We start from the raw sequence: 22795 nt of genomic DNA on the forward strand, positions 1-22795 counted from the left end.
TCGGTAAATAATTCGAACCGCTACCAAAAACTCCCTGTGAAGTGTAAACTCTGAGATCCTTATCCATCAGATAGTGATTAAATAAAATCAAGTAAGTCATCTTTTTTGTACAGTGTATTCTTACTTCAGAAAAACTCAAATTTAGCTTAAAGCATCAAGAAGTTTCAGAAACCTAAACAGAAATGAATTTATCAGGGAATTTCATATTTTTTCTACTTTTGTGTGTATTCTTTACTTTTGACCCACCGAGTTCGGTCCAATTTAGGTTAGTTTAGAGTCTTTGCTGACCAGACACTATCCTACACACTAGGGGAAATTTAGCTGAAAAGTGTGCAGAGAATATTTATGAGGATATTGCCAGGACTTGAGCTAGAGGGAGAGGTTGGGCAGGCTGGGACTTTATTCCTCAGAGCGCAAGAGGATGAGAGGTGTATAATATCATTAGGGGAATAGATAGGGTTAATGCACAGTCTTTGAACCAGAGTCTGGAAATTAAGAATCAGAGGAAATAGGTTTAAGGTGAGAGGGAAAAGATTTAGTAGGAACCTGAGAGGACACTTTTTCATGCAGAAGTTGGTGGGTGTATGGAACGAGCTGCCAGAGGAGGCAGTTGAGGAACATACTATAACAACAGTTAAAAGACATTTGGATAGGTCCATGGATAGGAGAGGTTTAGAGTGATATATGGACTAAATGCAGGCAGGTGGGACTAGTGTCGATGGGGCATGTTGGGCTGAAGAGCATGTTTCCATGCTATATAACTCTGACAATGACCTAATTATTTTTCTAAGCGAGCCTGCTTCCACAACTGTTAACAAACGTCCAAGTTTTAGATGAAGAGCTTGTTTTATTGCCCAATTGACTCAGTAATTATTTCCAGCATTTATTTAATTGCGTTGGATATTTGGGATTTCAACTTTTTGTTTGTCGATAGTCACATGATTGGAAGATAACTTTTAAAACCCAGCTTCTTCTGTTCCTACCACTGCCCTTATCTGGAATCTCAAAAGTTGATCTTGAGCATCTGTTTCTGGTTCTGGTTGGTTACTGCGCAAACACCTCATAAGTGGTTATCTCAAGATGGACAAGTTGGGCCAAAGGGCCTGTTTATCTGCTGTTTGACTCTAAGTGGGAGCAGCTTCTTGTAGATCCTGAACATAAGTGTGGACATGTTGTGCCGATTTCTCCATAAATTAATTGCAGACATGTTGACCCAAGAGGCTTCAGAGATTAATGTCTTACTGTGCAGCCATTTCCTTGATTCGTAAAAAGGATGCATTCCCGGAAAACATTTCATGAAATGACTTGTTGGGCAAAACATATGACAGGTACTTTGGTACAGTCTTATTCCTTAATGTGGAGAGCATCCTATTGTTATGGTTAAAACTTTGTAAATTGACTGTATCCTCTAGTCAATGGTATTATAAAGAACACTTGGAAATTGAATGTTCAAAAACTAGGATTAATGTGTTCAATAAGTCTTTTCCAATGATGGAATAGTTTAGTTTAGTTTAGAGATACAGCGCGGAAACAGGCCCTGCGGCCCACCGGGTCCGCGCCGACCGGCGATCCCCGCACATTAACACTATCCTACACCCTCTAGGGACAATTTTTACATTTACGAAGCCAATTAACGTACCTACCAGTACGTCTTTGGAGTGTGGGAGGAAACCGAAGATCTTGGAGAAAACCCAGGCAGATCACGGAGAATGTACAAACTCCGTACAGACAGCACCTGTAGTCGTGATCGAACCCGGATCTCCGGCGCTGCATTCACTGTAAGGCAGCAGCTCTAGCACTGCGCCACCGTGCCACCCAAGTCACCCTCAGTCACCAGGAATAGTCACCCTCAGTTAAGTACAAGAACAAGAGAAATAGTAGCAGGAATAGACCAATCAGCCCTTCATGCCAGTTCTGCCACATATTAGGATTGTGGCTGGTCTTTTACTTCAATGTCATTTTCATGTACTCAGTCCATATCTACTAAGTCTCGTAATATTCCACAATCTGTTAATCTCTGTTTTCAATCACATGGGATCCAGGGTGATCTTGAATCACATGGGATCCAAGACAAGTTGGCCAAATGGAGGCAAACTTGGCTTGAAGCTAGACAACAGAGGTCTGTGATGGAGGAATGTTTTTCGGACTGTAACAGGTGATACGTAGGACGCATTGGTGCTGATTCCATTATTGTTTGTTATTTCTATAGACGACTTATATCAATGTGAATAGTTCTCTGTAAAATTACCCTTGGTATGTCGGGAGTGGATGCGAAAGCGGAATAATGTGAAACGTAATTCCCTTTACCATGCATCTGTATACTGCAGATAGCTCAAATTGTGATCATGTATTGTTTTTCCAATGACTGGTTAGCACGCAACAAAAGCTTTTCACTGTACCTCGGTGCACATGATAATAAACTAAACTCAACTCAACTAATGCGAATGGGTGATCGATGGTCGGCGAGGACTCGGTGGGCCGAAGGGCCTGCTTCCACGCTGCACCTGAAACTAAACTAAACTTTCATCGTAGTTGCTCTGTGCAATTTGCTCAATCACTTTAATGTCAATTGAAACGGACTAAGGCCCTCTCTTCATTGTAATATTTCCCAGATTTTGAGTAACTGGAGGGAAGAACGTTACCAGGATGACATGAAAGCCCGACAAATGATGCACGAGGCTCTTCAGCTACGCCTGAATCTGGTGAGATGGCTCTCTACAAAAATCTATCTTTTCAAAAAATAAAGGCCACGCTATCAGGAGGTGAAGAAACACAGAGCAGTCGTAAACTCTGTACGTGGAAACAATTGACCCAGGCCTAGATAGAGTGGATGTGGAGACGATGTTCCAGTAGTGGGAAAGTCCACAGAGGCCACAGCCTCAGAATAAAAGGACGTATCTTTAGAATGGAGATGAGGGGGAATTTCTGTAGTCAGAGGGTGGGTGGTGAATCTGTGGAATTCATTGCTTCAGACGGGGGTGGAGGCCGTCTTTGGGTATTTTTAAAGCTGCGATTGATAAGTTCCTGATTAGGAAGGGCCTCAAAGGCTACAGGGGATGGCAGAAAAATGGGGTTGAGAGTGAAAAAATAATTCAGCCATGATTGAATGGTGGAGAAGACTCGAATGACTGCCTTCTGCTCCTAAGTCTTTCGCTCATATTTTAATGGCTTTGATGCCACTGTATATAGTAGAATCTCCCATCTCTCTTCACTTGGGGTGCCATAGTGATGCAGCGGAAAGAGCTGCTGCCTCACGGTGCCAAACCCGGGTTCCATCCTGACCATGGGTGCTGTCTGTTAGGATTTTGCTGGTTCTCCCTGAGACTACGTGAGTTTTCTCCGGATGCGTTGGATTTCTCCCACGTTCCAAAGACGTGCATGCTTTTAGGTTAATTGGCTTCTGTAAATTGCCCTTAATGTGTTGGGTGCAAAAGAAGGATAGCATGGAACTAGTGTGAACGGGTGATCGATGGTCGGTGTGGACTCAGTGGGTCAAAGGGTTTAGTAACATAGAAAAATAGGTGCAGGATTAGGACATTCGGCCGTTGGAGCCAGCACCGCCATTCAATATGAGGACGGCTGATCATCTAAAATCAGTACCCCGTTCCTGCTTATTCCCCATATCCCTTGATTCCTTTAGCTCTAAGAGCTAAATCTAATTCTCTCTTGAAAACATCCAGTGAATTGGCCTCCACTGGCTTCTGTGGTAGAGAATTTTACAGATTCACAACTCTCTAGATGAAGAAAATTTTCCTCATCTCAGTCCTAAATGGCCCACCCCTTATTCTTAAACTGTGACCCCTGGTTCTGGATTCCCCCAACATCGGGACCATTTTCCCTGCATCTAGCCTGTCCAATCCTTTAAAAATGTTATATGTTTCTCTAAGAACCCCTCTCATCCTTCTAAATTCCAGTGAATACAAGCCCAGTCAACCCATTCTTTCAGCATATGTCAGTCCCGCCATCCCTGGAATTAACCTGGTGAACCTAGGTTAATTAACCTGGTGAACTCCCTCAATAGCAAGAATGTCCTTCCTCAAATTAGGAGACCGAAATTGCACACAACACTCCAGGTGAGGTTTCACCAGGGCCCGGTACAACTGCAGTAGGACCTCCTTGCTCCTAAACTCAAATCCTCTCGCAATGAAGTCCAACATGCCATTAGCTTTCTTCACTGCCTGCTGTACCTGCGTGCTTACTTTCAGTGACTGATGTACAAGCCACACCCAGGTCTCGTTGCACCTCCCCATTTCCCCGCAAACTGTCTTTCATGCTCTTTTTTCCCCCCTCTTAATTAACCCCTTTGTCCTCTTCTGTTGAGTTCTAAATTTCTCCCAGTCCTCCGGTTTGCTGCTTTTTCTGGCCAAATTATATGCCTTTTTCTTGGATTTAACACTATCCTTGATTGCCCTCGTTAGCCCCGGTTGAGCTGCCTTCCCCGTTTTTTTCCCCGAACAACTTTCGGAGTTCATCCATGCAGTTTTTAAATCTTTGCCATTGCATGTCCACCGTCAGCTCTTTAAGTATAATTTGCCAGTCTATCCTAGCCAATTCCTGTCTCATACCTTCAAAGTCTCCTTTCTTTAAGTTCAGGACCCTGGTCTTTGAATTAACCGTGTCACTCTCCATCCTAATGCAGAATTCCACCATATTGTGGTCACTGTTGCCCAAAAGGCTTTGCACAACAAGATCGCTAACTAATCCTTCCTCATTACACAATATCCATTCTTGGATAGCCTGTTCTCTAGTCGGTTCTTCTACATATTGGTTTAAAAAACCATCTCGTTTACATTCCAGGAAATCATCCTCCTCAGTGCTGCTACCAATTTGGTTGGCCCAATCTATATGTAGATTAAAGTCATCCATGATAACTGCTGTACCTTTGCTACACACATCCCTAATTTTCTGCTTGATGCTCTCCCCAACCTACCTATTGCTGTTTGGTGGTCTGTATACAACTCCAACAAGTGTTTTCTGCCCTTGGCTATTTCACAGTTTGACCCATACCGATTCTCCTGCATCCAAGCTACTGTCTCTCCTTGCTATTGCATTAATCTCCTCTTCATCCAACAATGCCACCCACCTCCTCTTCCTTTCTGTCTATCCTTCCTGAAAATAGAATACCCCTGCATTGTTTAGCTCCCAGCCTTGGTCACCCTGGAGCCATGTCTCCGTAATTCCAACTATATCATATTCCTTAACTACTAACTGCACATTCAATCCATCCACCTTATTACGAATGGTCCTCGCATTAAGGCACAAAGTTTCCAGGTTTGTTTTTCTTATCTCCCCTCTACCTTGCGCTTCTGTGATGTGTGATGTTTAGGTATTTTTGGAATTTGGAGAGAATAATGCACACTGTCAATATTTCGGTCAGTCTGCAAATTTCTTGTACTTTGTATGTTCAATTCAAAGCTGCTTGACTCTCTTTTCCTCTCAGCTGTGTTGTAATCCGTGCGAAATTAATGGGAATGGGGTCAACGTGGGGTTCGGGCTTGATTGCTACCCTGGATTAGATGGGCTGAAGGGCTTGTTTTCACATGACATATGACTCCACGATTCTATGACTGCTGCCTGAGACCCTGTAAATACAGCAATGTATCTGAAGTTCGAGTCACTATGATTGCCTCTTTTTTGTTGTCTTGGTCAGAAGGGAATCGCTAACAGTGAGTAGATGGGCCTGTACAATTTTGAAAGTTTAGTTCAGGATGGAAACACGACGCTGTATCTCTAAACTCCAAACTAATCCCGTGTACTTGCATCTGTTGTGGGATAACGCTTGGTATTTGAATCTGTCTTTGCAGGTTGGTGGTATGTTTGACACTGTCCAGCGCAGCACCCAGTGGACCACAGACTGGGCTCTTTTGTTGCTTCAGATAATCACCTCGGGAACCGTTGATGTGCAAACGAATGTGTATGTACTTTTTGACAAATGAAATGGCTTCGTTGATGGAAAATAATTTCAACAATTGCAATTTATATTTGATTGGCAAAACAGTGAATCGAAGTACAAGGTCCACCATCGATTTTCCGGCAACTGATGGTCTGACACCTCCTTTAATCCGGACAAAATCACGAAAGAGTCAATTTTTTTCCTTCTTTGTTATTTTTTAATTCTTTATTTACGTTTCTAGCATTCCATGGTGATTTAGAGACAAGGGAGGGGTATAATTAGTGTGTCAGAGGCGTATTGTTGAATTATTATTATGTGACCTCCATTGTTCCGGAAAAATGGATAATCCAGCAAGGATCTGGAACCAAGGGTGCTGGAAAATCGATGTTCGTCAGTGATTAAAGTGTGTTTGGAACTAGACGTCTCAATTGTACTTATGCAGATACAGAACTGGGGCTTACTGAGAGAAGACCGTAGGGGAAGGATAATATTCAACCTAGAGATCTGTGACCAGTGGAGTTCCACATGAATCCGTGTTGTTTGTGATATATATGACTTAAGTGTAAATGCCGATGGGTCGGTTAGGATGTTTGCAGGTCGTACAGTGCGGAAACAGGCCCTTCAGCCCAACTTACCCACGCCGACCAACATGCCCCTTCAACATTAGTCCCATCTGCCAATAACCCTCTAAATATATCCTATCCATGTACCTGTCCAAATGTGTCTTAAATGTTACCAGAGTACCTCCCTCAACTACCTCCTCAGCAGCTCGTTCCATATACACTCCACCCTTTGTGTAAAAAGTGACCTCTCCCCCCCCATTATCCCTTTCCCTCCTCGCCTTAAACTTAGGTCCTCTGGTTCTCGATCCCCTTACTCTGGGCAAAGGACCCTTTGCATTTACCTAATCTATTCCTTGGTGATACCAAGATTGCAGGAGTTAGCAGACTGCGGAAGGCTGTCAAAGTAAATAGTGGGATATTGATCAGCTACCAAAATGGGCCGAGAAATGGCAGATGGAGTTTAATTTGAGCAGGTGTGAGGTGATGCATGTTGGGAGGTCAAATGTAGGGGAAATTATACAATTAATGGAAAGACATTTAGCAGCATTCTCGGGTCCTAGTCTAGAACTCCCTGAAAGTGGCAACACAACATTTTATTGAGAAGGCAAAAGCATTTTATAAGGATGCGTCACAGCATGGTTTGGGAAAGCTCCATCCATGACATTGCAGAGAGTTGTGGACGTAGCCCAGACCATCATGCAAACAAACCTCCCTTCCATTGACTCCATCTACACCTCGGCAAGGCCAGCAGCATAATCAAGGGCCAGTCTCACCCTAGTCACTCCCTCTTCTCTCCTCTCCCTACAGGTAAGAAGTACAGAAAATTGAAAATGCTTACCTCCAGATTCAGGGATAGTTTCTTCCCAGCTGTTATCAGGCCTCTCACCAACTGGAGAGCATTCCTGACCTACTATCTACCAATTTGGAGACCTTCGAACTATCTTTAGTCGGACTTTATTGGACTTTATCTTAAATGCCACTAAATGTTATACCTTTTATCCTGTACCTGTACACTGTAGACGGCTTGATTGTAATCGTGTATAGTTTTTTAGCTGACTGGATAGCACGCAACAAAAACTTCTCACTGTACCTTGTCCACTGTACCTTGTCCACTGTAACTTGTCCACTGTAAATTGTCCACTGTAACTTGTCACTGTACACGTGACAATAATAAACTAAACTAAACTAAATCATTTGGGGAGAGATGAAGAAGTAATAGAACATGAGTCATAGAGTCACACAGAGTGGAAATAGGCCATTCGGCCCAACTTGCCTATGCCAACCAGCTTGTCCCATCTGCATTAGTCCCACCTGCCTGCATTTTGCCCATTTCCTTCTAAATCTACCCTATCCATGTACCTGTCTAAATGTTTCTTAAATGTTGCAATAGTACCTGCCTCAACTACCTCTTCTAGCAGCATGTTGCATACACTCACTACTCTTTGTGTAAAAAAGTTACCTTTCAGATTCCCATTAAATCTTTCCCCCCTCAACTTAAACCTATGTCTTCTGGTTCTCAATACCCTTACTCTGGACAAAATACTGTACATTTACCCGATCTATTCCTCTCATGGTTTTCAATCTCCCCCTATAGCTCAATCCCTCGAGTTCAAGCTAGAAAACATCTTTCATATAACATGATGACTAAAACTGAACACAATGCTCTAAATATGGCCTCACCAACATCTGACATAACTGTAACATGCCCTCCTAACGTCTATACTCAATACTCTGACTGATGAAGGCCAATGTACCAAAAGCCTTCTTGACCACGAGTGGGGGAGTCTAGGACCAGAGGCCACAGCCTCAGAATAATAGGACGCTCCATTATAAAGGAGATGAGAAGGAATTTCTTTAGTCAGAGGGTGGTGAATCTGTGCAATTCATTGCCACAGACGGCTGTGGAGGGCATGAATGGATATATTTAAGGCAGTGATTGACAGATTCTTGATTAGTACGGGTGTCAGGGGTTATGGGGAAGAATGAGGTTGAGTGGGAAAGATAGATCAGCTATGATTGAATGGCCGAATAGACTTAGTGGGCCGAATGTCTTTCTTCTGCTCCTAGAACTTATGACCTACCTGTGACCCCACTTTCAAAGAACTATGCACCTGCACTCCTAGGATCCTAGTGTGTGAGTGGGTAGCCTGTGAGTGAAATGTGTGTGTAGAGGGTGGATCAGGCATGTGAATTTTCCACGTTTCCGTGGATTTCCGCGTTTTTAAAATCCATTTTCAGCGCTTTATGCATGGTTTCTGCGTTTTTCTGCCAAATAAACGGAGAAATTGGATCGAAAAAAAGAAAGAAAGAAAGAAACGAGCCAGCGACTCTACTGCTGTGCCACTGTGCCACTGTGCCACCCCTATCAAAGCCTCTGATAATTTTATATGTCTATCATGTCTTCCCTCAACTTCCAATATTCAAGAGACAACCCAGCTCCCTTTTGCCATTGAAAGTCAACTATTGAAACAATCACTGGTGCCATATTGGCTTGGTCTTGTGGGGCTTCCACTAAGCTGCCGAATGATTGCTAGGTATGTGTGTTTCCTCCTGAGCTGTCAAACTCACTGGTCAATTGCCTGTGTATACTGCAGTTGATATTGGACCTGGTGCAATTGACCGTTTTCTTTGCCTCCTCCAGCGAGCTGTTCACCACTGTTCTGGATATGCTGGGTGTGTTGATTAACGGGACCCTGGCATCAGATCTGTCGAGTGCCTCCCAAGGAGGATCGGAGGAAAACAAGCGAGCCTACATGAACTTAGTGAAGAAACTAAAGGTATGTCCGTGCACCAGGCACGCAGCATTGTGAGACGCTGGTTAGCTTTACTCAGGATAGACAATAGACATAGGTGCAGCAGTAGGCCATTCGGCCCTTCGAGCCAACACCACCATTCGATGTGATCATGGCTGATCATTCTCAATCTGTACCCCGTTCCTGCCTTCTCCCCATACCCCCTGACTCCGCTATCCTTAAGAGCTCTATCCAGCTCTCTCTTGAATGCATTTAGAGAATTGGCCTCCACTGCCTTCTGAGGCAGTTAATTCCACAGATTTACAACTCTCTGACTGAAAAAGTGTTTCCTCATCTCCGTTCTAAATGGCCTACCCCTTTTTTAATAAACTGTGGCCCCCGGTTCTGGACTCCCCCAACATTGGGAACATGTTTCCTGCCTCTAATGTGTCCAACCCCTTAATAATCTTATATGTTTCGATAAGATCCCCTCTCATCCTTCTAAATTCCAGTGTATACAAGCCTCGTCGCTCCAGTCTTTCAACATATGACAATCCTGCCATTCCGGGAATTAACCTAGTAAACCTACGCTGCACGCCCTCAATAGCAAGAATATCCTTCCTCAAATTTGGAGACCAAAACTGCACACAGTACTCCAGGTGCGGTCTCACTAGGGCCCTGTACAACTGCAGAAGAGCCTCTTTGCTCCTATACTCAACTCCTCTTGTTATGAAGGCCAACATTCCATTGGCTTTCTTCGCTGCATGCTGTACCTGCAGGCTTCCTTTCAGTGACTGGTGCACTAGGACACCCAGATCTCGATGTACGTCCCCTTTTCCTAACTTGACACCATTCAGATAATAATCTGCCTTCCTATTCTTACCACATTAAACTGCATCTGCCATGCATCCGCCCACTCACACAACCTGTCCAAGACACCCTGCAACCTCATAGCATCTTCCTCACAGTTCATACTACCACCCAGCTTTGTATCATCTGCAAATTTGCTAATGGTACTTTTAATCCCTTCATCCAAGTCATTAATGTATATTATAATTAGCTGCGGTCCCAGCATCGAGCCTTGCGGTACCCCACTAGTCACTGCCTGCCATTCTGAAAGGGGACCCATTTATCCCCACTCTTTGCTTTCTGTCTGCCAACCAATTTTCTATCCATGTCAGTTCCCTACCCCCAATACCATGTGCTCTAATTTTGCCCACTAATCTATGTGGGACCTTGTCGAAGGCTTCCTGAAAGTCGAGGTACACCACATCTACCGGCTCTCCCCTGTCAATTTTCCTAGTTACATCCTCAAAAAGTTCCAGAAGATTAGTCGAGCATGATTTCCCCATCGTAAATCCATGCTGACTCGGAATGAACCTGTTACTGCTATCCAAATGCTCCGCAATTTTGTCTTTTATAAATGACTCCAGCAGCTTCCCCACCACTGATGTCAGACTAACTGGTCTATAATTTCCCATTTTCTCTCTCCCTCCTTTCTTAAAAAGTGGGATAACATTAGCTACCCTCCAATCCACAGGAACTGATCCTGAATCTATAGAACATTGAAAAATGATCACCAATGCGTCCACAATTTCTAGAGCCACCTCCTTAAGTACCCTGGGATGCAGACCATTAGGCCCTGGAGATTTATCAGCCTTCAGTCCCATCAGTCTACCCAACACCATTTCCTGCCTAATATGAATTTCCTTCAGCTCCTCTGTCACCCTAGGATGTCTGGCCACTAGAATATCTGGGAGATTGTATCTTCCTTAGTGAAGACAGATCCAAAGTAGCGGTTCAACTCGTCTGCCATTTCCTTGTTCCTCATAATAAATTCCCCTGCTTCTGTCTTGAAGGGACCCACATTTGCCTTGACTATTTTTTTCCTCTTCACATACCTAAAAAAGCTTTTACTATCCTCCTTTATATTATTGGCTAGCTTACCCTCGTACCTCATCTTTTCTCCCCGTATTGCCTTTTTAGTTATCTTCTGTTGCTCTTTAAAAGAGTCCCAATCCTCTGGCTTCCCACTCTTCTTTGCTGTGTTATACTTGTTCTCTTTTATTTTTATGCTGTCCTTGACTTTCCTTGTCAGCCATGGGTGCCTCTTACTCCCCTTAGAATCTTTCCTCCTCTTTGGGATAAATTGATCCTGCAACTTCTGCATTATTCCCAGGAATACCTGCCATTGCTGTTCCACCGTCTTCCATGCTAGGGCCTCCTTCCAGTCAAATCTGGCCAGCTCCTGCCTCATGCCTCTGTAATCCCCTTTGCTATACTGTAATACTGACACTTTCGATTTTCCCTTCTCCCTCTCAATTTGTAGAGTAAAACATCATATTATGATCACTGCCTCCAAATGGCTCTTTTACCTTCAGTCCCCTTATCAGATATGAGCTTCATCGGTGTTATCATTTATTGCCCATCAACAATTGCCCTTGAATTGAAAGGCTGGCAAAGCCATTTTAAAGGGCATTTAAAAATCACTCACGTGGTGTAGGATTGGAGTCATTAGTAGGCCCATCCTGAATAGAATGGATGTGGAGAGGATGTTTCCACTGGTGGGAGAGTCTCAGACCAGAGGGTGTATGTAACCTTGGAATAAAAGGATGTACCTTTAGAACGGAGGTGGGGAGGAATTTATTTAGTCAGAGGGTGGTGAATCTCTAGAATTCTTTGCCACAGATGGCTGTGAAGACCGTCAATGGATATTTTTAAGGCAGAGATTGACAGATTTGTGATTGGTAAGGGTGGCAGAGGTTATGGGGAGAAGGCAGAAGAATGGGGTTGAGTGGGAAGGATAGATGAGTCATGATTGAATTGCGGAGTAGATTTAATAGGCCAAATGGCCTAATTCTGCTCCTGAAACTTAAGAACTTATGGACTTATGTAAAGATGGCAGATTCCCTTGTCAAAGGGCTTTGTTGAACCAAATTAGGTTTTTAACAATATTCATTTTAAGTGCCCTTGATGTGTGATATGCATAAACATTGATACACATGTGCACATATATGCAAGTATATATCTGTGTGAATGCATGTGTATGTATGTGCATGTGGGCAGGTGCCCACTTGCATGCATGGTTGTGTGTGCACACACATGCATGTGTATGCATATGTGCACACATGTTTGCGTTTATGTGTATGTGCATAGATATGCATACACATGCATGTATGTGTGTGGACAAGCATGTACATGTGCATGCATATGTGTGTTGATGTTTTGCAAATAAAAATCAAAGGTTTGTAAGAGTAGAGGTACAAAAACAAGTATTTTGCTTGGAAGATGATTCTGTAGCAGTCTTAGCAAGGAAGATGTAGTTAAGATTCTGAACGGCCAAGAATTTATTACAAGGAAGTACAGGAGAGGGTAGCTAAAACTTGTGTTGATAGTCCAAATGAGTTAATTTGGCAGCTCTTTCCTTATTCTCACTGACTACGGGTGCTGTCTGTACGGAGTTTGTATGTTCTCCCTCTGACCGCGTGGGTTTTCCCCAGGTGCTGCGGTTTCCTCCCACACTCCAAAGACATACAGATTTGTAGGTTTAAATGGCTTCTGTAAATTGTTCCCCATTTGTAGGACAGTGCTAGAGTACGGGGTGATCACTGGTTGGCACTGACCAGTGACCACATGCTGCACATCGATCCACTGGCATTTCACAGTTTATGCACAAGAATGCCTAGATCCCTCTGTCCTTCACTCAGTCTGCAATCTCTTTGCACACATTACTGTCTACCTGGAAATTCCTGCTATCAAAGAGCATGTTCCATTTTTTCAGAAAACATTAATGATTTGGTGAAGAAAATCAAGTTGCCATGACTTGAGGGCCTGAGCTACAGGGATCAGTAGGGCATACCAGGACTTTATTCCTTGGAGCACAGGAGGCTCAGGAGTGATCTTATTGCCTTGTATAAAATTACAAGGGGAATAGATAGGCTGAATGCACAGTCTTTTATCCAGAGTGGAGGAATCAAGAACCAGAGGACATAGGTTTAAGATGAGAGGAGAAAAATTTAATAGGAATCTGAGGGGCAACGTTTTCACACAGAGGGTGGTGGGTATGTGGAACGATTTGCCAGAGGAGACAGTTGAGGCAAGTACTATAACAACATTTAAAAGACATTTGGGCAGGTGCATTTTTTAAAGGACATTTGGGCAGGTACATGGATAGGAAAGGTTTAGAGGAATATGGAACAAACACAGGCAGATGAGACCTGTGTAGATGGGGCATGTTGGTCTGGTTGGGCAAGTTGGGCGTGTTTCTGTGCTGTATGACTGTATGACTACGACTCTATGTCTATAACTATGACTGTATGATTCTATGACTCTAAATAATGAATTGATTTTGGGTGTATTGGGCGCTGTTTCCAAATTTACACAATACTAACAGGTGTGAAATGTAAGAGATAGAGTAATAGATGTCAAGAGGATATAAACAGGCTGGTGAACGGGCAGCTAGAAATGTGATGAAATGTAATGCTGAGAAATGGGTAGTGTTACAATTTGTCATTACGAAATAGGGGAAGTAATATCAACTGGTACTGAAAAGGTGCAGGAACAGTATATTCAATTATAGCTCATTGAAACTGGCTGGCCATCTTAAGGAAGTGATTCGTAAATCATACTGGATCCTGGGGTTGGTTTTAAAAAGACACTAAGTGCTGGAGTAACTCAGTGGGTCAGGCAGCATCTCTACAGAACAAGGATAAATGACGTTTTGGGTCTGAAGAAGGGTCTCGACCCGAAACGTCACCTATCAATGTTCTCCAGAGATGCTTTCTGACCTGCTGTTACCCCCAGCACTTTGAGTCTTTCTCCTGTATAAACCAGCATCTGCAGTTCCTTACATTGTCAGGGTTTGATAATTAGAGGCATGGAACACAAGACCAAAGGGGTTGTGATCAACCCTTTTGTACCACTAGTTTAGCCTCAGTGCCCGAATGTGTTTCTTGCTGAATATGACACCATTAAGAATGATGCGAAGGATTTGGAGAGGGTGAAGAAGACTTGTACTGGAATAATCCTGGATTGAGAGACTTTAGTTAGGTGGATAGCCTGCAGAATTGTTTTTTCCTGGAACAGTGAGGCCACAAGATGATCTGATAAAAGCATTTAAGATCATGAAAGATACAAACAAACGGGAGGCAGCTGGTAGAGTTGCAGCCCTAGCATCAGAGACTTGGGTTGGATCCTCACCCCGGGTGCTGTCTGCGCGGAGTTTGCACATTCTTCCTGTGACCGTGTGGGCTTTCTTCAGGTGTTCCTGTTACCTCCCACATCCCAAAGACGTACAGGTTTGCAGATTAATTGGCCTCTGTAAATTGCTCAGTGTGTGGGGAGCAGATGAGAAAGTGGGATAACGTAGAACTAGTGTGATCTTGGTTGGTATGGATAAGTTGGTTGACGGGCATGTTTCCGCGCTGTATGACTGTATGTCTATGCCTATGACTGGGGACGGCACAGTGGCACAGCAGTAGAGTTGCTGCCTTGCAGCGCCAAATACCCAGGTTTGATCTACGATCTTGACTATGGGTGCTGTCCGCACGGAGTTTGCATGTTCTCTCTGTGACCGCGTGGGGTTTCTCTAGGTGCTGCTATTTCCTCCCACATTCCAAAGATGTGCAGGTTCATTGGTTAATTGGATTCCGTAAACTGCCCCGAGTGGGTACGATACGAAATGGGGATAACATAGAACTAGTGTGAATGGGTGATCATTGGTCAGTGTGAACTTGGTGGGCTGAAGAACCTATTTCCACACTGTAGCTTTCAATTAATCAATCAATTAGTCAAAATAGAGACGACGGAGAGAAGCTACTCTCCTGTGGAGGCATCAAAACACCAGGGGCAGAGAATGGCAGAAGGGACAAAACATCATGGTGTTCTTTAAAATATGCTTCTGAAGAGTAATAGTGGAGGAAGATTCAATTATCGTGTTCCCAAGGGAGGTGGATAAGGATGTGAAAGAAATGGATATGCAGGGCAAAGGAGAGAGGGTGAAGATGCTGCTGCAAGCAAGATCTGCATTGTACCTTGTTGTACTTGTGCATGTGACAATAAACTCAACTTGACTTGGTTCAATGTCAGGAATCGATGTGAGGAAGCTGGATTGGTCTTTCCTGGGGCCAGCATGGAATCCACAGGCTGAATGGCCTCCCTCTGTGTCCAACCTTCCTGATTTTGGTGGTATTCAGTGTTTGTGTACGTAAATGGGAGAGATTTCTGATCAATTAACAGCAGACTTACATTTCCTTGGGTTTTCTCCGGGTGCTCCAGTTTCATCCCACACTCCAAAGGCATTCAGGATAGTAGGTTAATTGACTTCTGTAAATTGTAAATTGTCCCCAGTGCTGGTGTGCAGGGTGATCGTTAGTTGGTGTACTCTTGGTGGACCGAAGAGCCTGTTGCCACATTTTATCTCTCGAGATCAAAGACTAAAAGCTTTTCAGTATACCTCGGTACAGGTGACAATAATAAACCTAGACCTTTGTTTGCATGAAAGTCCATGATTAGATTTTTGTGGTGAAAAGCCACTGGTCTCTTGTGCCAAGTCTCAGCAAGTTTGGGGCCTCTGCCTTTGCGAATGTGGAAGTTGGGAACTTGCTAACGTCTCACCTCTGGTGCTGCTAGGCATGTTCTCTCAGCGCATGACTCCTTGTGACATCCTCCGAGAGCTTGTGATCACATCAGTTCCGACCACTTAACCAAATAAGTGGTTTTATTGTCAGATGCACAAGTACAGCGAGATACTGGTACAATGAAAATCACAGGCACCAGACACACAAAAAATAAATTATACATAAATAATAAATATATTACACTTTATATTCTGTAAGAGAGTGAAAAGAAAAAAAGATTGTGCAAAAAATAAGACGTTAATGCAAAACATAATTTTAAAATACCTATGAAAGCACAGCAAATACATACAAATAAAAAATTGGCAGACAAAACATTGCTTGCAATCACCTACACAGATGCTGCCGAACCCACTGAGTTCCTCCAGCACTTTGTCTTTTAGTTTGGAGAAAAAGACCTTTCAGTTCACCGAGTATTGACCATCAATCACCCTGTTCATACTAATTCGATGTTATCCCACTTTTGCATCACACACTCGGGACAAATTTACTGAGGCAAATTAACCTACAAAGCCGCATGTCTTTGGGATGGTGGATCAAACCGAAACGCCCGGAGGAAATCCAGGTGGTCACGCGCTCCGGTTTCCTCTCGCATCCCAAAGAAGTGCGGGTTTGTTCGTTAAATGGCCTCTGTTTGTAGGGAGTGGATGAGAAAGTAGGAATACATAGATCTAGTGTGAATGGGTGATCGATGGTCAGCGTGAGCTCGGTGGGCCAAAGGACCTGTTTCCATACTGGATCACTAAACTAAACTAACCTAAACTAACTGACCAAAATGCAGCCTCACCAAACATTATCCCTCCAGGAAGAATGTAGGAAATGTGTGTGTTTTAGCTTGTGGAGATCCAGTCCCGATCACAAGTAAATGTCACTATGATATCCTTGAATCTTGCTACCAAGATAGCAAAAACAAGGCAGTAAAATAAAATGTCCGGAAACCAGACCGTTTATGAAGAGAACTGGCAAAACTGAGATGAAGCAGATAAATGCAGCTGACACAAATTCATAAAGCACCTGTTCCAATATATTTCTGTTAAGACTTACCAACATTCTTTTTCATTTTTCTTTTGGCAGCACTTAATTCCTACAGAAACTTTAAACTTTCTTCACTGGATGTTTCCAGGTTTAATTTAAGTTGCCACTATTTATAATAAATGCATTAACATTTTAAACCTCTGGAACTAGGCCTCTGGACTTGTCCATTAATCTGTCTTTGGGCTCCTGACATGCACCCAGTCTTTCTTCCACACACAAGGGACTGTCTGCACAGCCTTTATTATGTAATCACAAAGTAAGGGTGGTACAGTGGCACAGCTGGCAGAGTTGCTGCCTCACAGCGCTGGAGACCCAGGATCGATTCCAACCTCGGGGGCTGTCTATGTGGATCCAACATCCACAGAGGCTGTTTAACCTGATGTATACAGTGTCGATAGCGAACATGTTTCTGCCCTGGCCTTCATCCTAAAAGAATTGCCAACGAATCAAAACAAAAATGTAGGTGAAAGGTCTCTCCGAGAGTGAATAGAAAATGGAACTTGCTACTGAAACACCATCTATCAGCTATTGAAACACCATGTAAGATAATATTTGAATGTGGAACAAGTAAATAAGAATGTGTAGGAAGAACTGCCAATGCTGGTTTACACCAAAGATAGACACAAAATGCTGGAGTAACTCAGTGGGTCATACAGCAAATCTGGATTAAAGGATAGGTGACGTTTCAGGTCGAGAACCTTCTTCAGACCCTTCTTCAATAAGGATAGTTGTTCATGCTTATTTAAGCATGGCAAGGGGGCATGGCTCAAAATACATTTGAATATATCCCCAGTGACACAGTGGAAATGAATCCTGTGGTATCCTTTCGGAAAGAGCATGGCAGTGCAATTAAAGACTTTTGGAGAAGTTACCTTGAAACTACAGGCATTTCACAAATCGGTGAACCACCTTATTCATACAAAAACAATGAAGGTTTCTGAAAGGAATGAAGATATAAAGATCAGAGGTGCAATCCCACAGGTCTTATTGAAGAAGGAAATGGAGGACTGGTGGGCTGTTAATTTTGTCGCACTACGTTTAAGGAAAGGGGGTGAGCCACAAGGAAATTCAGACAAGCCAACAGTAATTGGGATTTTCTAAGCGTGTGTAATCAAGGATAAAATAAACTACATTTAAGGGGGTGGGTTTGACTTTAGAGATAAAGTGTGAAACAGGGCCTTTGGCCCACCAAGTCTGTGCTGACCAACGGCCACCACATACACTAGCACAATCCCACGCAGAGGGGGGAGTTTATAATTAACCTCCAAACCTGTATGCCTTTGGAATGTGGGACGAAACCGGAGTAGCCAGAGAAAGCCCACGTTGTCACGGGGAGAACGTACAAACTCCGTACAGGCGGCATCCGTGGTCAGGGTCGTACCCAGGTCTCTGGTGCTGTAAGGCACCGAATCTACCGCTGAGCTACTGTGTCGCCCCAAGATAATCCAGGAAAGCCAGCATGGGCACAAAGTGCTGGAGTAACTCAAGGAGTCAGCATCTCTTGAGAACATTAATAAGTGAATTTAGAAGGATGAGGGGGGATCTTATTGAAACATATAAGATAATTAGGGGATTGGACACATTAGAGGCAGGAAACATGTTCCCAATGTTGGGGGAGTCCAGAACAAGGGGCCACAGTTTAAGAATAAGGGGTAGGCCATTTAGAACGGAGATGAGGAAGAACTTTTTCAGTCAGAGAGTGGTGAAGGTGTGGAATTCTCTGCCTCAGAAGGCAGTGGAGGCCAGTTCATTGGATGCTTTCAAGAGAGAGCTGGATAGAGCTCTTAAGGATAGCGGAGTGAGGGGGTATGGGGAGAAGGCAGGAACGGGGTACTGATTGAGAGTGATCAGCCATGATCGCATTGAATGGCGGTGCTGGCTCGAAGGGTTGAATGGCCTACTCCTGCACCTATTGTCTATTGTCTATTGTGAACATGGTTAAGGTCGGGGCCCTTCTTTTTTTCCAATCCGAATTCATTTTCTCTGGAGATGCTGCCTGACCCACTGATTTACTCACTAACTTTGTGTCCATTTATGTAAACCAGCTTCTGTAGATCCATGTTTCTACAAAGCCAGCATGGAATGGAAAAACATGCCTGACGCAGATGATTTCCAATCCTACATGGGACATGGTGAAAGACTAGAATTTAATGCCTACTCTCTAAGTGTTCTGGTGGATGGTGAACTATCCCCTTGATTCCCATGTGAACCTCATATTTCGCTTGGGCAGCTTACAACCCAATTGTATAAGAACTGATTTCTCTAATTTTGTAACCCTTACATTCCCTCTCTCTCCGTCTCTGTTCGTATTCCTTTGTTATCATCTCTTCCACAGCCAAAAATGGACTATTTTGGGCTCCACCTTTTAGAATACTTTTAAATATTCATGAAATCAAACAGCAATGGTCACCATCCCCGTCCCTTGCCCGAAATAACTCTCTTTGTCTGAAGAAGGGTCTCGACCCAAAACGTCATCTGTCCACATTCTCCAGAGATGCGGCCAGGCCTGCTGAGTGACTCCAGCACTTTATGTCCATCACTGAGATTATTAACTGTCTCAATGGTGCCAGGCTGTGTCTGGGGCACTTTCTGTGGCCCGTGGCCTTCTGGGTAAGCAGCGCCACCATTGCAGGCATAAGTTCTATCTCACTGTTGGGGCACTTTCAGGGGGGATCGGCACCACTGCCATTGCCGTTTTGTTTCCGATGTAAACTTGAGAGATGGTACAGGATTGTGGAAACTACAAACTGCCAGAATTGTTCACGTAAGTGCGAGTTTACATAAGTCACCTATTGTGTAAGTTGGGAGGTGTCTCTGTTTAATTTACGTGCCTTTGAATTACGCACCACTTTTCAAGCACGTACCCCGCCCCCATGTAAAATGTAAGCTGCCAGTGCATGGACTCTGATGTGGTGGTACACAAAACGAAACAAAGTGCTGGAGTAACTCAGTGCGGCAGGCAGCATCTCAGGAGTACATGGATAGGTGATGTATCAGGTTGGGACTGGATAGACACCTTTGATATGGTGGTTGTGGATTTTAGGAGGTCTGATGTTGACCAAATGTTTAGGGCAAATTGTGTTTAAACTTTTGTTGTATTGGAAGTGTGGCAACAATGACCCCAGGGCTACTTGGGTTTATGTAGGATGAGCTTGCACTCGTTGGAGTTCAGAAGGATGAGGGGGGACCTCATTGAAACTTATCAAATAGTAAAAGGCTTCGATAGAGTGGATGTGGAGGATGTTTCCATTAGTGAGAGAGTCTAGGACCAGAGGGCACAGCCACACAATAAAGGGATGTACCTTTAGAAAGGAGATGAGGAAAACATTTCTTTAGCCAGAAGATGGTGAATCTGTGGCCAAGTCATTGGGTATTTTTAAAGATTGACAGGTTCTTGATTAGTATGGATGTCAAAGATTATAGGGAGAAGGCAGAAGAATGGGGTTGAGAGGGAAAAATAGAACAGCCATGATTGAATGGCGGAATAGACTTGATGGGCCGAATGGCCTAATTCTGCTCTTGACTTGTGAACTTGTATCCTTTAATGTTTTTCTGGAGAACTTGGATAGGTGATATTTCGGGTCGAATCCCAATCGACACCTTGATACAGTGGTTGTGGATTTGGGAGGTCTGATGTTTTGTGGATGTCCACATATTTAGGAAAGATCTGTTTAAACTCCTACTGCATTGGACGTCTGAACTAAGTGTAGCAACAAACAGAAGAGACTGGAGACGAGCTGACTCTTCTCCGCGATGCACCTTTTGCACTGGGCCCCACTTGCGGTGTTTGATACCTTCTCCTCTATTTTTCTTTCTCTGCCAGAAAGAACTGGGAGATAAACACTCGGAGAGCATCGACAAGGTGCGCCAGCTGCTTCCGTTGCCAAAGCAAACCTGCGACGTGATCACCTGTGAGCCGATGGGATCTCTGATCGACACGAAAGGCAACAAAATTGCAGGATTTGACTCCATTGATAAGAAACAGGCAGGTATTCTGTGAGGATAGAGTTAGTGACCTTCAATAAAGTTTTTTGCCTTTAGTTTTAATAGCATTTCATGGCTGCATGGTGGCCGGGCTGGGAGAGCTACCCTCTTGAAGTAGCAATGAGATGTGTGTGAAGTGTGCCCTGAAACACAGGGCAATGTTTTCCTTGTGGCTCTGCTTCTTGGAATCAGAATGACTCTTTGAGCAGCACACTGGCACATTTGGAAGACCTGCTGCCTCACAGCACCAGAGATCCAGGTTCGATCTTGACCTCGGGTGCTGTCTGTGTTTGGAGTTTGCACATTCTCCTTGTGAACGTGTGGGTTTCCTCTGGGTCCTCCGGTTTCCTCAGACATCTCCTGTGACTGGTGGTGTGCCTCAGGGTTCGGTGCTCGTCCCGTTACTGTTTGTCATCTACATCAAAGATTTGGATGAGAACACACATGGCAAGATTAGCAAGTTTGCTGATGATACAAAAGTGGGTGGTTTTGCAGAAAGTGAAGATGGTTGTGAAAAATTGCAGCAGGATCTTGATCGATTGGCCAGGTGGTCTGAGGAATGGTTGATGGAATTTAATACAGAGAAATGTGAGGTGTTGCATTTTTGGAAGTCTAACATGGGCAGGACCTACACAGTGAATAGTAGGGCTATGGGGAGTGCTGTAGAGGAGAGGGATCTAGGAGTGAAGGTGCATGGTTCCTTGAAGGTGGAGTCGCAGGTAGTTTGGGTGGTCAAAAAGGCTTTTAGCACATTGGCTTTCATCAGTCAGAGAATTGACTATAGAAGTTGGGAGGGCATGTTGCAGTTGGAAAGATGTTGGTGAGGCCGCATTTAGAGTATTGTGTTCAGTTCTGGGCCCCATGTTATAGGGAAGATGTTAAATGGTACAGAAAAGAGTTATGAAGATGTTGCCAGGATTAGAAGGTCTGAGCTACAGGGAGAGGTTGAGTAGGCTGGGACTATTCCTTGGAGCGCAGGAGGATGAGGGGTGAACTTATGGAGGTGTATAAAATCACGAGAGGAATAGATCAGGTAGATGCAGAGAATCTCCTGCCCAGTGTAAGTGAATCGAGGACCAGAGGACATATGTTTAAGGTGAAGGGGAAAAGATTTAATAGAAATCTGAGAGGTAATTTTTTTCACACAAAGTGGGTGGGTGTGTGTATGGAACAAGCTGCCAGAGGAGATAATTGAGACTGGAACTATCCCAACATTTAAGAAAGAGTTAGACAGGTAGAAGGATGGGACAGGTTTGGAGGGATATGGACCAAATGTGGGCAGGTGGGACTAGTGTAGCTGGGACATGTTGGCCGGTGTGGGCAAGTTGGGCCAAATGGCCTGTTTCCACACTGTATTACTCTATGACTCTATCCCAAAAGACATGCGGGTTTGCAGGCTAATTGGCCTCTCTAAATCGCCTCTAGTGTGTAGGCAGTGGACGTGAAAGTGGGGTAACATTGAACTAGTGTGAAGTGGTGATTGATTGTCGGCGTGTACTCGGTGGGATGAAGGGCACATTTCCATGCTATATCTTTCAATCAGTCAATCAAATGTTATTGAATTATTGGGCATCTCTATTTGGAAAAGCCTTTGCTGTTATGCATAGTTTTTCAAGAAAGAGCCGTGCTAAATTAAAGGACATGTCATCCCGAAGTTATTACAGGATACTGTTCCTGCAATCTGTTTGTAACCCGAACATACAATCTTGGAGCTGTACTGTGTGGAAACAGGCCCTTCATCCCAACTCGCCCATGCCGACCACGATGCTCCATCTAAACTAGTCCCATTTGCCCACATTTGGTCCATATCACTCCAAACCTTTCCCCGGCCCTTCAGCCCAACTTTGAGATAGGCAGGTGGCCATGGTTATGGATCACATTCAGGGAGAAGAGAGTAGTTTAACCTGGCATCATGGTCGGCACCAACATAGTGAGCCTATTTCTATGTTGTGT

At 43.9% G+C, this 22795-nt stretch overlaps 1 protein-coding gene across 7 annotated transcripts in view; it reads left to right on the forward strand.

Moving 5' to 3' along the window:
* The window catches only part of LOC144599502 (mediator of RNA polymerase II transcription subunit 12-like protein), a 395150-nt gene that overhangs the window by 332614 nt on the left and 39741 nt on the right, over window positions 1–22795 (forward strand). For all 7 annotated transcript variants that reach the window (XM_078410467.1, XM_078410473.1, XM_078410471.1 and 4 more), the window contains exons 33-36: window positions 2613–2702; window positions 5805–5914; window positions 9098–9233; window positions 20682–20843. In XM_078410467.1, coding sequence (XP_078266593.1) covers window positions 2613–2702; window positions 5805–5914; window positions 9098–9233; window positions 20682–20843 — 498 coding nt within the window. The remainder of the gene's footprint in view (window positions 1–2612; window positions 2703–5804; window positions 5915–9097; window positions 9234–20681; window positions 20844–22795) is intronic.

This window comes from Rhinoraja longicauda, chromosome 13 (genome assembly GCF_053455715.1).
Source record: "Rhinoraja longicauda isolate Sanriku21f chromosome 13, sRhiLon1.1, whole genome shotgun sequence".
NCBI classification, from domain to species: domain Eukaryota; kingdom Metazoa; phylum Chordata; class Chondrichthyes; order Rajiformes; family Arhynchobatidae; genus Rhinoraja; species Rhinoraja longicauda.